The sequence below is a fragment of the Petaurus breviceps genome, unplaced genomic scaffold, assembly GCF_028583685.1.
Source record: "Petaurus breviceps papuanus isolate PSGF00001 unplaced genomic scaffold, PetGlider_PUasm1.0 90762, whole genome shotgun sequence".
In the NCBI taxonomy this organism is placed as follows: Eukaryota; Metazoa; Chordata; class Mammalia; order Diprotodontia; family Petauridae; genus Petaurus; species Petaurus breviceps.
Window position 1 is genome coordinate 248,186 of NW_027187339.1, and position 14,158 is coordinate 262,343.

The following is a 14,158-nucleotide window of genomic DNA, read 5'->3' on the forward strand; positions in this document are numbered from 1 at the left end:
TAGTTATTCTATATGATTTAAGTATTTTGACTGAGACAAATTACATCCCAAGGCACACTAAGAATTTGTTAATGAGAACATTAGTCATCTATGACAGCAGACATAAGCAAAAGTGCTGATTTTCAAAAAGAGAAATGCTATGTGTGTCATGTCTAGGGTTTTGATGTTATTTTCCTCTAGTCATTTATTTGGTGGTTTGTGAGCCCTTAAGAAAATGGTAATCACTAGAAATCTGTTTCCTTTAGAACAAGTCACCAAACTAAACTCATTTTCTCTTTTGGATAGGGTTGCTAAACTGATACATCAGGGTTATTATAACACTCTGTATTTCAGCAAGGCATTTTCCTAAAGTCTCATAAAATCAAGATGGAGAAACATGGCCTGAATAGTCATAGCTGGGCATTTGGACTAATTCAGTCATGGATGGATGTCAATCTCAAGGAAAGCTTTCCCTGGTCTGCTGCAGGGCTCTATTACCATATTCAGTATTTTTAAAAAATGATATTAGATTTTTCAGGTTTTCAGGTGACAAGGAAACCAGAAGATCTATACCAGTTGTCCAGAACCTGAATTGTTCAATCCCAGCCCCTAGTCTTTCCTCTTTCAATCCATCCTTTGGATAGCCTCAAATGGAGATTGCTGAGTTATGTCTACATCCCTCCACTCCTCAAGGAGCTTCTGTGATTTCCTACTGCCACTAGAATAAAATGTAAACCCCTTTGCAGGGTGTTTAAAGCTCCTCACCATTAGTTTCAATCTACAGATTTCCCATTACATCCTATTTTTGCCCCAACTCTTCTGAAAGTCCCTTCCAACCCTTCAGATTTTGTGCCCTGATCATTCCTTAACCCAGTCTGTCCAAGGCCAAAATCCATTTTCCTCCAGATAGCAACACTAGGAAAGGCAACTATCATAGAGGCCCAGCTCCACCCTCCAGGAACCTAACTGCAGACCCACAGTCACAAAGCTTGGCTACCCCCAATCCACCTCTGCTCCAGAAGAACACGCAAAGCTCTGAAAACTCCATTTATTCACCTTAGGACAAAACAGAATGAGTTCTTAGACTAAGATGTACAATGTAGCTCTAAGATCATGTTCTTTGAAGAGCTTAGCCAAGTGTCTGGCACAGAATAAGCACTGAAATGTTTATTGAGCGGACTTGCAGAGCCTGTTCAGGCTGCTCAGCTAGGCGCTGTCTCTGTGTCTACTGCCTGAGAAGCTGAACTAGCTTCAAGAGCACGTTTCCGACGAAGCCTCTCCGCATTTGTGACAGTCATGGGATGCAGAGGGAAAAATCCAGAAAGACCTAAAAGCAGCAAAATGTCCACTTGTAAGCACAAAGCCATTGTTTCTCTAGGGAATCTATCTAATGGCACTCAGTCTTGACGTAGGTAGTAAGTCCCAACATAGTGCCCACAGGGAATGCAACTGCTAAGACCTGGGACCCATGATTGTCCAGAGATCTTCCACTGAGTCATCTACACCCTCAAAAAAGGAAAACAAATTGTTGGAAGAGGCTGGATGTTACTTGGTCCTGCCTCTCAAACTAGAGATATTCCTCCCAGTTCAAAAGGGTTCAAAACTCAGGCTAACTGGAGCATCTATAAAGACTCGAATAAGGGGGCTTCTTCAAGTTGAAAAACCTACATAAACGGATTTTCAGGATTAACGTTTCCCATTCCTGAGCTGGGGAAGGGAGGAAGTTCAGTCACCCAGAGGGCTGCCCCACAGATGTTTTCCATGACTAATAACACAGTAAACACGACTAGTATACAAGTATAGTAAACAAGCAGAGTGCCCTGCGGGGCCCTCTGAGGTGGCCAGGCTGCATTACCTAGAAGCTTCTCCACGGGCTTGGTGAGCTGGGCCCCGCAGCCTATCCAGTGCCGGATTCTCTCCAAGTTGAGGCCCACGAGCTTCTCCCCATTCGTGTTGGGCAGGGGGTCATAGCAGCCCAGCTGCTCCAAGTACCGGCCATCCCGGGCACGCTTGTTGTAGGCGGCCACGATTCGGTAGAAAGGCCGGTTGGTGCAGCCGCCGAGGGCCAGGCGGATGGTCACATGGCCACCTCGGTACGTCTTACAGAGCAGGGAAGCTGCGGGAATACAGCCGGTCAGGGCACGAAGCAGCTCACGAGGCAGACCGTGGGCAGCGTTGGCCACCCCAGTCCGAAGCGTCTTCTCCCTCTCTGCCATCCACATCCTACCCGCCCTCCAAGAACCAAACCCCCGTCTGTACACCTGGGACCAAAGCTGAGGAAGTCATGATGCTTGGCACACAAGTGCTAAAGAAATGTGGGCTCTCTCCCTGCTCTGAACCCTGAAACCACTTATGGTGTAAGTCACCCCGGGGTACTTCCAAGAACAAGCAGAGAATACGAAATTTGATCAAGGTGCGCCTAGGACTTAGTGGCTGAATACAGGGGACAGGGGCAGGTTAAGTTGCTCAGGGTCCATGTCAGGGGAGGAACTAAGCCCTGCTTGACCCAACCCCGACCCAGCTCGCGCAGCGCCCCGCCCCCTTCAGCAGCACTCTACTAGAAGGACGAAGACTTAGCCAAGGGCTTCCCCCAAGGCGCCTGCGCACCGTAAGCTCGCTGATTCGCTGCATCCGCCAGGTTCTCCTCCCCACGTCCCACCCTCCCTGCTCCAGTCCCTCGTCCTCCTCCGAGCGGAGTGGAGCGGGCTACAGTGCCTCGCCCTACCCGGCAGTCACTCACTCAGCTGGACCATGGCGGCATACACGGAGACGAGACGCCAGGAATCTATAAGGAGGCCCGTTGGGACTCGGACCTCCAAAGCAACTGCGCGGGGTCGGGCTCTCACCGCCCCAGCTAGCGTCCAGTCCTCACCACCGGAAGCGAAGAATTCTCTGCAACTGCGCGTCGAGAACTCCGGAAGTGCTGTCTTCCGTAGTCCCGCCCCCTTTAAGTCGTTCATCCCCTTGGATTGTGTTGAACTGCATATGAACTACGCCTACTGTTTGCTTGCCATTCCAATCCCCCAGGGATAAGAAGGCACAAATAAAGCTGCTACAGCTTACTTTCTGGGGGGGAAGGGAGAAGAACATGGATATATCATAATTGTGTACAAAATCTGTACCAGCAAAAATAAGGTGTTTGCGTCATGCTGAAGGAAGTCAGAGGTGAGAAGGGAGTGCACTCCAGGCATGGGGCACAGCCTGTGCAAAGGCGTGTTGAGGAGAGATGCAGTGTCCTGAATAAACTACAGCAAGGAGAGCCTGGGGTCCACACAGTGCAGAAGAATAGTGTACAACAAGTTTAGAAAAATGTGCTATTATTAGAGCTCCAGAAAGTATTTATTAAGCAGTTACTCCGGGTTAGGTGCTGTGCTGAGTGCTAGGTACACAAATTTTTATATTTGATCCTAAAGGCAGGAAGGAGGGAAGAGCATTAGCGTTTATTCAGCAGAGAAGTAATAGGAAAAGACCTGAACTTTAAGAAAATCACTTCAGCAGCTGGATGGATTGGAGAGGAGATAGCCTACAGGGGAGGAGACTGATAAAGGGATTTTGTAACAGCCCAGGTGAGGAGTGATGTGTGACCAGGAATAGAGAGAGAAGTGGACCAATAGATTTTGGGAACTAGGAATGTCAGGATTTTGAGACTGATTGGATATGTGAGGTGGGAAGACAGGGGAGTGAATCAAGGATAATATCAAGATTTCTTTTGAACATGAGTGACTGGGAGAATGATGGTATCCTGGGTGGTGGAGTGTTTTGGGGTTCTTTTTTTTTTTTTTGAGCAAAGGTAATAAGTTCTGTCTTAGACATGCTGAGTTTGAGAAGTGTAGGGGACATCCAGTTTGAAATGACATTTGGTGCAGCTCAGGAGAGAGTCTGTAGCTAGTATGGATCTGGGAGCCATATTTTCTGCTGAGGACACCAAGTGAAAGTATAGAGAGAAAAGGAGAGATCCCTGGATGAAACATGGTTTAGACCCACAATTAGGGACCGCGATACAGATGATGATCTAGCCAGGGAGGTTGAGACCAGACAGGCAAGAAAAGAATAATGTGACAAAAACCCACAGAGGAGAGAGGAGGTCACCTTGAGCAAACGTCTTTAGATTTGGCAATTAAGAGAACAGTTTTTATTAAGATATTAGAAACCATACTGAAGGGACTTGAGTAGCAAATGATGGAAGAGGAAGTAGAAATAAGGCATATAATCAACAAGCATTTATTGACCCCCCCCCCCCAATACAGTGCCATACACTGCCAAGGAATGGAGATACAAAGAAAGGAAAAAACATTCTCTGGCCCCAAAGAGCCTACATTTTAGTAGAGAAGACAACATTTAAATAGGGTACACAGACCTATAGTAGGTGGAAGGTACCCTTAGAGGGGAAGAAGGGTCTAGCAGGTAGGAGAACTGGGCAAGTCCTGCAGAAAGTGGGACAAAAGCCAAGGTTTGAAGGAAACCAGGGATTGTAAGAGGTGGGAGTGAGGAAACAGAGCATCTCAAAAGCATCTGAGAGCAAAATTGAACTTTTGAGAGCTGATGAAATTACTAAGTGAGAAAGGAGGAATTTGGCTTTAAAAGGGAGTACAGATATAGGGAGCTACATTGAAGAGATGGGTCTAGTAATGGTTTTCTAAGGGTCAAGGAGACTTGGGCATGTTTTTAAGTATCAGGGAAAAAAGACTGAAGATTTAAGAGGAATGATTGCAGAGGAATCTGCTGAAGAAAATATGGGGAAGGAGATCAAAGATGCATGTAGACAGATTGGCCTTGGTGAATAAAAAAGCCTTCTCTCACTTTTGGCTTGCTTTGCTCAGCAAGTGTGGGAAATAGTGGGAAGAACAGATTTAATCAAAGAATTTTTTTTTTTTTTTTGCTTTTTGGAGGGCAATTGGAGTTAAGTGACTTGCCCAAGGTCACATGGCTAGTTTTTGTGTTAAGTGTCTGAGACCAGATTTGAACTCAGGTCCTCCTGATTCCAGGGCTGGTGCTCTATTTACTGCACCCCCTAGCTGCCCCTCAAAGAAAATTTTTAAGAAATTCAAAGGTAGGCAGGAACCAGATTGTGAAGGTCTTTATATTTTTAAGTAAGTTTTCATTGATATTCTGTTTCTTACATCACCATATGTAAAGCCACTCATGAGCAGCTTTCCAGAAGACTGCTGCTGTGAACAGCTTCCAAGGTTCTGATTACATAGTATAGCAAACTCTCTATTCAATAACAAATCAGAGCAAAACATTCACAAAAAATCAAGGTACAGCATTCACAATGTTATAGCTTATCACAGAAAATAAAAATATAGCATTCACCATGTTACAACTCAACAACTTAGCACTAAAATGGCCGCATGGTTTTCACCAAAGTGGTCACATAGTTTTAAACAAAGTATATTCATTTAGTCAATCACAAAATCCTTAATTCAATCACAAAGTACAAAAGTCAAAGTTCTCCTATGTCACAGTAGATCATAATCTTCTCAGTCAGTATACAGTATCCAAGTAAAGCTTTCAGCTTGACTCGAGGCTGGCTCTCAGCCTCCATGGTTCCTCTTCCATGGTCCCAGCTCCAACTGTCACCTGGGTTCAAAGGCAGGCAGCTCCCAGTTCTTTGTCCAGTTCTTCATCCAGTTCCTGTTCCATATTGAAGTTCAGTGTCCAGTCAATAACAGTCCAGTCCACCTTAAGTCCTTCTCAGTTCCTGTTTCTGCGAAAACAAAGCTTGACAGAGCCACAATAATATTCATGCACATTGCCGGCACCATCATCAATTCACTATCTGCCTGTGAAATCAGCTCAGACCCACCAAGGTCTGAAAACTCAACATAAATCATCAACATAGAAATCAACACAGACCCACAAACAAGGTCCAAGAGGTCAGCACAAATCATCAGTAAAGTCCTAGGACCTCCAAAACCCTCCTGCAGGACTTCTGTAAACATACAACCAGAAAATCCTCTTTCAGGACTTCCAGTAAGATCCCAGGGCTTCTGTACAAAGTATGAGAAACAAAAATCAACACAGACAGAGCAGACAAACAGAGTGCCGGGATACCACAAGTATTCTCCTTGACTCTGCCACCACAAGAGTCCTCTTTTCAGTTCTGCTGTCTCCATCCTCGGGTTCTCCTTATATATGGTCATTAGCTCCTACCCAGGAGTTCACAAGTTCTAAGGTTAACAAGTTGTGGGGTTCACATGTTCTGTTTCTCAACAGACTTGATACAAAAGGCTCAAAAAAAAACTTGAACTGAAATAAGGTGTTAATTCAATACCTGAAACAAGGTGTGAACTACTTCTGTGCTTGCCATTACACTATAGTATCAGCTGTCCTTCTAAGATCTCTCCCATATGACAAATGTATTTTGTTATTTGTATTTTTTTAAAAGAAGGGGAGGAAACACAAGTGATCGATACATTGAAAAAGTCCAGAAGTTTGTGCAGTGTGTAACCGCTATAGACCTGCCATCTCCATGAAGAGATACATTGGGGGTATCTTTTTGTATCTCTTCTTTCCAAGTCTTGTTTGATCTTTATGATTTTGTTACACTTTTGATTTTTTTGGCATGTCATTCTTTCCACTGACATTGTTTTGGTCCTTTGTATATTGTTTTCTTGGCTCTACTTACTTTATTCTGCATCAGTTCATGTACATCTCTCCATTCTCTGTATTCATCACATGCATCGTTTCTTAAAGCATAGTAATATTCCATTGCATTCATGTATCATAATTTGTCTAGCCATTCACCAATAGATGGGCATCTACTTTGCTCCCAATTCTTAGTGATCACAAAGGGTGCTGCTATAAATATTTTGGAGTATATGGAGATTTTTACTTACAGATGATGGCCTCCTTAGGGTATAAGCCCAGTAATGGACTTACTGGTTCAAAGGGTATGGACATTTTAGTCACTTTGCAAATTTTGCCAAATTGCTTTCCAAAATGGCTATACCATTTCACAGCTGCATCAGCAATATATTAGTGTGACTGTTACCTTTTTTTTGGTCATTTTTGCCAGTTTGTAGGGTATGAGGTGAAACTTCAGAGTTGCTTTAATTTGGAATATTTTTCATGTGGTAGCAAATTCTTTTGAAAAGTTTATTCATGTCCTTTGACCATTTATCTATTGGGGAGTGGCATGCACACACATATAAATACATGCACACATACATCTTCAGGCTGCATGTTTGATGCCTCTGATGTAGAGTATTAGCTACATGTCTACTTTCTACCTTCCTTTTTTGCTGTGTTGTGATTCAGATAGTCCATGTATCTGATCAGCTCTAAGGGCCTAGGACTACGCATGCAGTGGGGGGCAGCTTTATGTCCTCTTTATGGGGGGACTCCACACAGATCCCATTGGGTTAGATAAAAATCAGTCATTCTAGTGCTTCTCTATTTCTCAGATAGAGATCTCTGAAATTTGCCTATATTAACCACTTCCACTTCTTCCAAAGCAAAGACCCAATATCCAGACCAACTTTCTTCACTAGGAAATGATGTCTTTAGGTCACATCCTCTCATTAGTAAACCTGGCCAGTGGCATTACCTTGCTTTACTACTCCTCAGTCTTAGGAGGATTCCATACAGTCATAACATCTTAGACTTGAAAGACCTCAGAGTCATTTTTTAGTCTAATCCACTCATTTTCCAGATGAGGACATCCACTGATGAAAGACTTTTCCCAGAGTTACACAGCTAGTAAATAGCAGGATGTGGATCAGAACTCAGTTCTGATTCCTGGTTTTGTGCTCTCTCCACTTAACTACTTTGCCTCTCATTCTCCCCCCAAGAATTTGTGGTGGTGCCTACTCCCACCTCATCCCTCCAGTTCTGACACTACCACCTTCTGTGTCCTTGTCAATGACTTAGATAAGATTCATTTTTTCTTGCTTATCTTTTATTAACCTTAATTAGCAATAATAATAAAGAAACAAAGAGAAGAAACATTAAACAACAAAACAAACCAAAAAAAAAACAACCAAAAAAAATGAAAAAATTGCTGGGACAGATTGTCTTGTTCTTCAGCCCTAGGACTAGTCTGACTCCTTTAGGATTCAGGGGCTCAGGGAGGTTTCTTCTTTATATAGTCAGACAAAAGGAGCTCCATCTGGAAGACTTCATCAGAAGGAAGGATCCCCAAAGCCAACCATGTCTTGCACCATGCGAATCTCCTTAAGCAAAGCCTCATCCTTCAGCTTCAGCTGCATTTAAATGGGTAGAATATACTCTGATGAAAATGTAGTACATCTCAAAACATTCAAGCCCCCCCCCCATTACTCATTAGGATTAGATGCTGTCTTAACTTTTTGCTTTCTTCTAAGTACCTCATTGCTCAAAGGAGCAATAAACTACATCTGTTGGCCAATGAGAAATGTCCTAGTTTGACCACCATAAACTCTTAGAGCAAGGAAGGGTCTCAAGGTTCAGATTGACTAAGTGATTCTTCCAAAATCCCGCCGCTAATTTGTGGCTGAAATGGAGCTGGAACCCACATCAATACTCAATGTATCATTATACTATTATATGTTATACTAGCTCATTATACTATCCCAGGTATCAAACCCCCCCCCCCCCCCAATCACTTAGTAAAGGAAATCTGATTATAGAACCAGCAGCTTCATGAAAAAAAAAACACAAATTGAGCAAATCTCAAAACGATAATTCTCAGAAAAAAAAAAAAACCATGATAAAATAGCAGCAGTCTCCTCTTAAATTAAACCAGCCCTCCTCATGGTAATGCAGCTTCCATCCTGAGCCAAACCAATGGGAGAATCAAAGCCAAACCTTTAATGTATATTTGTAGGACTGTTCTGCTTCCAGCTGCCTCCCAGCCTAAAAACAAAAGAGCAGCTAGTGATGATTACATGTAATAAACATGGCTATTTTAATATTTTAAAAGGTCCATAATTTCAAAAGAGTGAGGAAAATCTAATGCACTAGAAGAGACTTTGGCATGTTTGTAGGCATCAGGGAAGGAGTTAATAGATAAGGAGAGATTGAAGATGAAATAGAGTGGGAACAAGTAAAGAGGCAAACTCAAGACGTGGAGGAGATGGGATGAGGGGACAGGTGGAGGAATTAACATCTCATCCTCAGTGCCTGAATGGCAAGAAAAGCTTTATTAAGCTTTAGAGGAATACCAAGATAGGCAGTCAGAATAATAGAGTCCACACTTTGTCTCAGTAAAATGGGAAATGAGGCCATCTGCTACAATGAAGGAGAGCAGGGTACTAGGGGTCTTGAGTCAAAGGTGCTTTAGAATAGTCATGGCAGGAAGCATGATGGAGTTCATCAGGGTAGAATAAAGTGGTTTTAAAAAGGCACGGTAGAGCAGGGAACCCTTGTTTGAGAGTGCAGTGTACCTGATAAGTCTGGTGGAACAAATTCTTTGAACCCCATTCAATAGCACAAGATTAGAAGCAGAGAGATGGAAGGAGAGGAGGTTATGATCCAAGAAGTAAATGTCTGAGTCTGAGATCATGAAGGCATCCCCAGTTAGGAATAATGATGAGATCTAAGAAATACTCCAGCCCTGTGGGTGACTAAGGTGGAACGAAAACGCATATCACAAGAACTGAGGAGGCTGATTATCTCAGAGCAAGCTGTTGGAGTTGTTGTGCCTGTTGGAGGAGAGAAAAATAAATAGACTGACATACTCAAGTACAGCTAGGTCCCAATTAGTATGAATCATGAATCCTGTTAAGTAGGTGCATCATGTAGATTCACACTGTATATTCCCAGTGAACTGAAACCAATGACCATATATTATAGAACTGCAACTATGAATGGTGCAAATTCAAATACGCGTAACTACTTAACAGAATTCATTGTTTGCAATAATGGGGACCCTGGTGCTTTGAAGGCAGTATTTGGGGTGGTGAAAAAACCTGTGAGCCAGGTAACGAACACCTTGAATAGGGACCTAAGTTTGGTAGTACAGCAGCATGCAATTGTACTGGGTCAGACAAAGAGAGTGAAAGTCAAAGGAAGAGCAGTCACAGAGAGATGGCATCAGAGGGACCAAGGGCTGTGCCAACTGCTCCTGCTGGTGCAGTCTATTAGAAGGCATGAGAGAATGAACAACCCACACTGGAAAGGGCAGTCTTGGATCTTATGGAGAGAGCTAGGCTTTCATGAATACAAGAGGGAAAGAATATGGGAAGAAGACCCAGAGAGCTAGGATAAGGGAGAATGCGTCACAAGGGTTGAGAGAAAGTGGAGTCTGGTGGCCCAGGGAGCGCAGTAGAAAGAGAAGATAGTGACTGCAGACAGGGAGGAGAGTGGGGAACAGGAATACAAATACAAATACAAATAAAGACTTTTCCTTCCCAAGAGGTCAGTTCTGAATCACAGGGATTAGGGGAGCAAGTTGTTTGCTAACCATAAGACATCAAAGGAACCAGTTGATCGATGCCCCCAATCTCCCGAGTCCTATATCTTTAGTTGGTTCCATAAAAATATACCCAATGTCATAATCATTTTTACATGAAGATATTAATGAGATTACAGTTATCCCTTCCACATTGTAGGGGTTAGGGGCAAGGTGTTCCTATGATCTGGAAAATATATGTAAAATTTTTTGGCCTCCCTTTGTACCAGAGAAGTCTGAATTATTATGGTATTAAAAGATCAAATATGTTGATGTAATACAATACTATATGTATATTTTATGCATTTCTGAGTTTCTAAACATTTTCTATTATCTGCTAGCTTTCATGTGTCATCTGTGGCTCCAATAAAACTCCCCCCAAATTCCCATTTAATTTCTTATGCCAACCCAAGATATAGCAAAACCACAATAGGGAAAGTCAAGATGTGGCAGGAATAACTGTTACTGACAAACGGGCAGAGTAGGAACAACTTATGCTGAGCACACCTGCAAGCAAATCTGGGTTGTTGTGATGTTTATGAAACACTTTGAAAACTAATTGCTAAACCAATTATAGAATTTAAAAACTGATGCTGGAAAAACCCTTATGTAAGTTAGTCCTTTCCTCCTCTTTTCAGATAAGGAAGCTAAAACCCAGAGGGAGACATGACCAGGTGACATGGCCATTTAATGGCAGAACCAGCACCAGAACTCATGTGTACTGATGGTTTCCGAGGTAATGCTGTTATTGATTTTCAAGAATTTTACTCACAAAGAGAAAATTCCAGTTATTAATTTATTTCCTTTTTTAGAAATCCCAAACTCCCTGGAATTCTAGTGTCATGCTGCCCACTGCTGTCCCTGATCAGGAACCTAATGGAATGAGGCCAACAGGCTCCAATTCTATGTCTCCATTATGTCTAGGACTAGGAACTTCCACCAGATTGTCAGGATGGAAAGACACAGAAAGGGCCGTGATTCCTTTACACAGAACCAAGTGGGGTCTGATTTGGTCAGCCTCTAAAAGCATGACCCCTCAGGCTCAGCCCCTCCATTGTCTGAACTTCCTTGCAACCTGAGCTCGGGGGAAGCAAGAACTCTAGAATGCTGTAATTCTCAGAACACAAAGCTTGGCCTTTCTCTCTAGTGAAGATCTTTGCTGGCCAGCAAAAATGAAATATTTTAAATAAGAATCCTGCCGTTCTTCTTTCTCTACTCTGGAAGGGGCTTTGTCTGAGGGCAGCTGGAGACTCACTTTTAGACAGACCAAAGTCAGATAGGCCCACACTTCCGCATTGTAGTTGTTCATGGCATTGGCTTCAGAAAGAGCATCTTCAGCCTCTGTAAGCTCCTCCAGCTTAGCAAAGGAAAGGCAACATGTGAGCTAAGAGTCCACATAGCAAAAACCAGTAAATGCTTATGTCCTCAATGTCTAAGACCCTCAAAGATATATAAGCACAATTTCATAATTCCCCTCCAACTCCTGTGCTTATCAAGTTCAATTCCAAGTTCTTTTTTAACAATGTGAATCTGAAAGTCCTATTCCAACAACATGCCCTTAGAATAGATCAGAAAGTTTTAATTTCCCCTAAAAAATACAGGCAGAGGGCTAGGGCTAGGGACTGTGATTTCACTGTTTTAGGGCAAAGGTTTTCAAACCTCCTGGGCCTTGGTGTAAACTCTTAAAAATCACTGAGGACTCCAATTGTGTTGTTGTATTATTGTGTCATATCTATTGATAGTTACCATGTTAAAAACTGAAACTGATAAATAATATATTTATTAATACAAGCCAGTTTGATATTAGGTAATAGTGTATTAATTTAATAAAATAATGTGAAGAGTGGCATCATTAAACATATTTATGTAAAGGTATTTAACATTCGACTTCACAGAAGAAAATGATGATCACTAGTTAATACAGCATCTACTACCTGCTGGCCATCGAGCTAAACAGTTTGCAGATACTCTCTCATTTGATCCTCACAACAACTCTGGGAGGTAGGTCCATTTCAAAGCTGAGGAAACTGAGGCAAACAGAGATAAAGTGACTTGCCTAAGATCACACAGCTAGTAAGTTATCTGAGGTTGGTCTTGAACTCGGGTCTTCCTGATTCCAGGTCCAGCACTCTATCCCAGGCTACCCAGCTGCCTCAGTAGACAGCTGGATTCTCCTATCTGCTTCTGCATTCAATCTGTTATAATGTTGTTTTGGATAAAACATATGAAGGAAGTATGCTCTCACACAGATGTGTAATTGGAAAAGGAAGGAGCATTTAATAGGCAAATGACAATTGCTCACAGACCACCTGAGAGGGTTTTGGGGACCTCCCCCACTTCCACTGCACATTGAGAGTCACTCGCATAGTGAACGCCTGTTAGCAATGCTGGTGTAGCATGACTGATGCCACTGACTCCACAAAAGAACCATGTCAGTTCCAGAGGAACAAGATTATAAATGGTAACCAGTCACAGGACTTTATAGGGGGGTGTGGCTAACCTTGTGATTGGGTATTGATAAGGACAATGGTTGGAGCAGTTTAAAGGAGGTTGGCCTTTATTGTTACAAAGCAGCAGCCCTGTTGTGCTGGGCAGAGGTCAGATTCTTGGTACAGTGCCTGGCACACAGTAGGCACCGGGTAAATGCTTGTTCCTGCCTTCTCACATGCTCCCAACACTTGTGCCTTCTATGCTTGGTTTTTGGCCACATGGTTTCCTGGCATGTTTCCCTTCACCAGGTTCCCTGTCACATATGTTCTCAGCATGTGTGCCTGTCCTCAATGGTGGTATGATCACTTATGGGAAAGCATATCCCATGTGTGTGCACTGGAGGACCTTTTTGCCACTTTATTTGCTATGCTGTCTGATAAATGCCTTTTATTTTGTACCAATGTGTCCTCTGGCTGGCTGGTATTTACATACATCAATGGAGGTTCGTGAGCTACAGTTTAGAGTGAATACTGACCATCACTGCTCATGCCTGGGGCAGTGTTTCTGAAGGCCTGCATGAGCAGATGGGACCTTTGAGTTAAGGGCTGCTTTCTTACAGCATTTTGAGCCCTTTCTAAAACCCTCCAAAAGCCATTCCAGGGAACAAACAAGACCTCTCTCCTCAGGGGTGCCTTCTTTTTCCTTTCCCCTCTCACAGTGTTTTCTAATTGAAAAGTAAAGGGACTCTAGGCCAAAACAGGGAACAAAGGCTTTCTAGCTAGAATCCCAGCCTTGGCAAGAAGGAAGGAGGTGTCTTTAAGAGCCTTCTGTAGCAGTACCTCTGGAATATGACTAAGCCCACAGCTAACTCTCACTAGACTGGGGAGTTCCAAGGTGGTTTCTTAAAGTAGTTCCTTCATGAAACAATAACACATGAAAGTATGTTGACATAACCAATGTACAGGGGTTTAAAAGCTGGTTCAGCTCTGCTTCCCCAACATGTCTGAAGAGAAGCTCTTCCCTCTGGGGAGGGCTGCACAACAACTCCGCTATCTGGGTGATTCCTGAACAGAAAAGTAGCCTTTCACCCAGTCTCAGACCTTCACTCTCTTACCCGGTAGCAGGCGATTCCCACTCCCAGCCAGGTGAGGCACGAAGGTGATCTTTTACAAGCCAACATGTAGGTGTACTTTGCCTTTTCATTCTGAAGAAAGAGAGTTATTTCTAAGCTTCCATCAGTGCGAAGTCATGGACTTCATACAGAAGGCTGGCACCATGATGCTCTCTGATGTAATTGCTCTCCAAAACAGTATGTGGTGAATGAGTGATTGGATTTCATTCATATCTTCTGTAAGTCTAACTATCACAAAGGGACTG

The 14,158-nt window shown here is 43.0% G+C and overlaps 2 protein-coding genes across 2 annotated transcripts in view; both read right to left on the bottom strand.

The window, feature by feature from the left end:
- Positions 1-1,013: 1,013 nt before the first annotated feature.
- MRPS16 (mitochondrial ribosomal protein S16) lies at positions 1,014-2,954 on the bottom strand. The gene is made up of 3 exons (XM_069068216.1): positions 2,720-2,954; positions 1,835-2,095; positions 1,014-1,306 (listed from the first exon to the last, which is right to left on the bottom strand). Exons 1-3 carry the CDS (start codon positions 2,937-2,939, stop codon positions 1,182-1,184), a joined length of 606 nt encoding a protein of 201 aa, XP_068924317.1. The 5' UTR covers positions 2,940-2,954; the 3' UTR covers positions 1,014-1,181.
- Positions 2,955-7,339: 4,385 nt separating this feature from the next.
- CFAP70 (cilia and flagella associated protein 70) overlaps positions 7,340-14,158 on the bottom strand; it is an 85,872-nt gene continuing 79,053 nt past the window's right edge. The window contains exons 25-28 of the mRNA XM_069068219.1: positions 13,896-13,985; positions 11,607-11,708; positions 8,767-8,814; positions 7,340-8,183 (exon numbers count right to left, since the gene is read on the bottom strand). Coding sequence (XP_068924320.1) covers positions 8,103-8,183; positions 8,767-8,814; positions 11,607-11,708; positions 13,896-13,985 — 321 coding nt within the window. The 3' untranslated portion in view covers positions 7,340-8,102. The remainder of the gene's footprint in view (positions 8,184-8,766; positions 8,815-11,606; positions 11,709-13,895; positions 13,986-14,158) is intronic.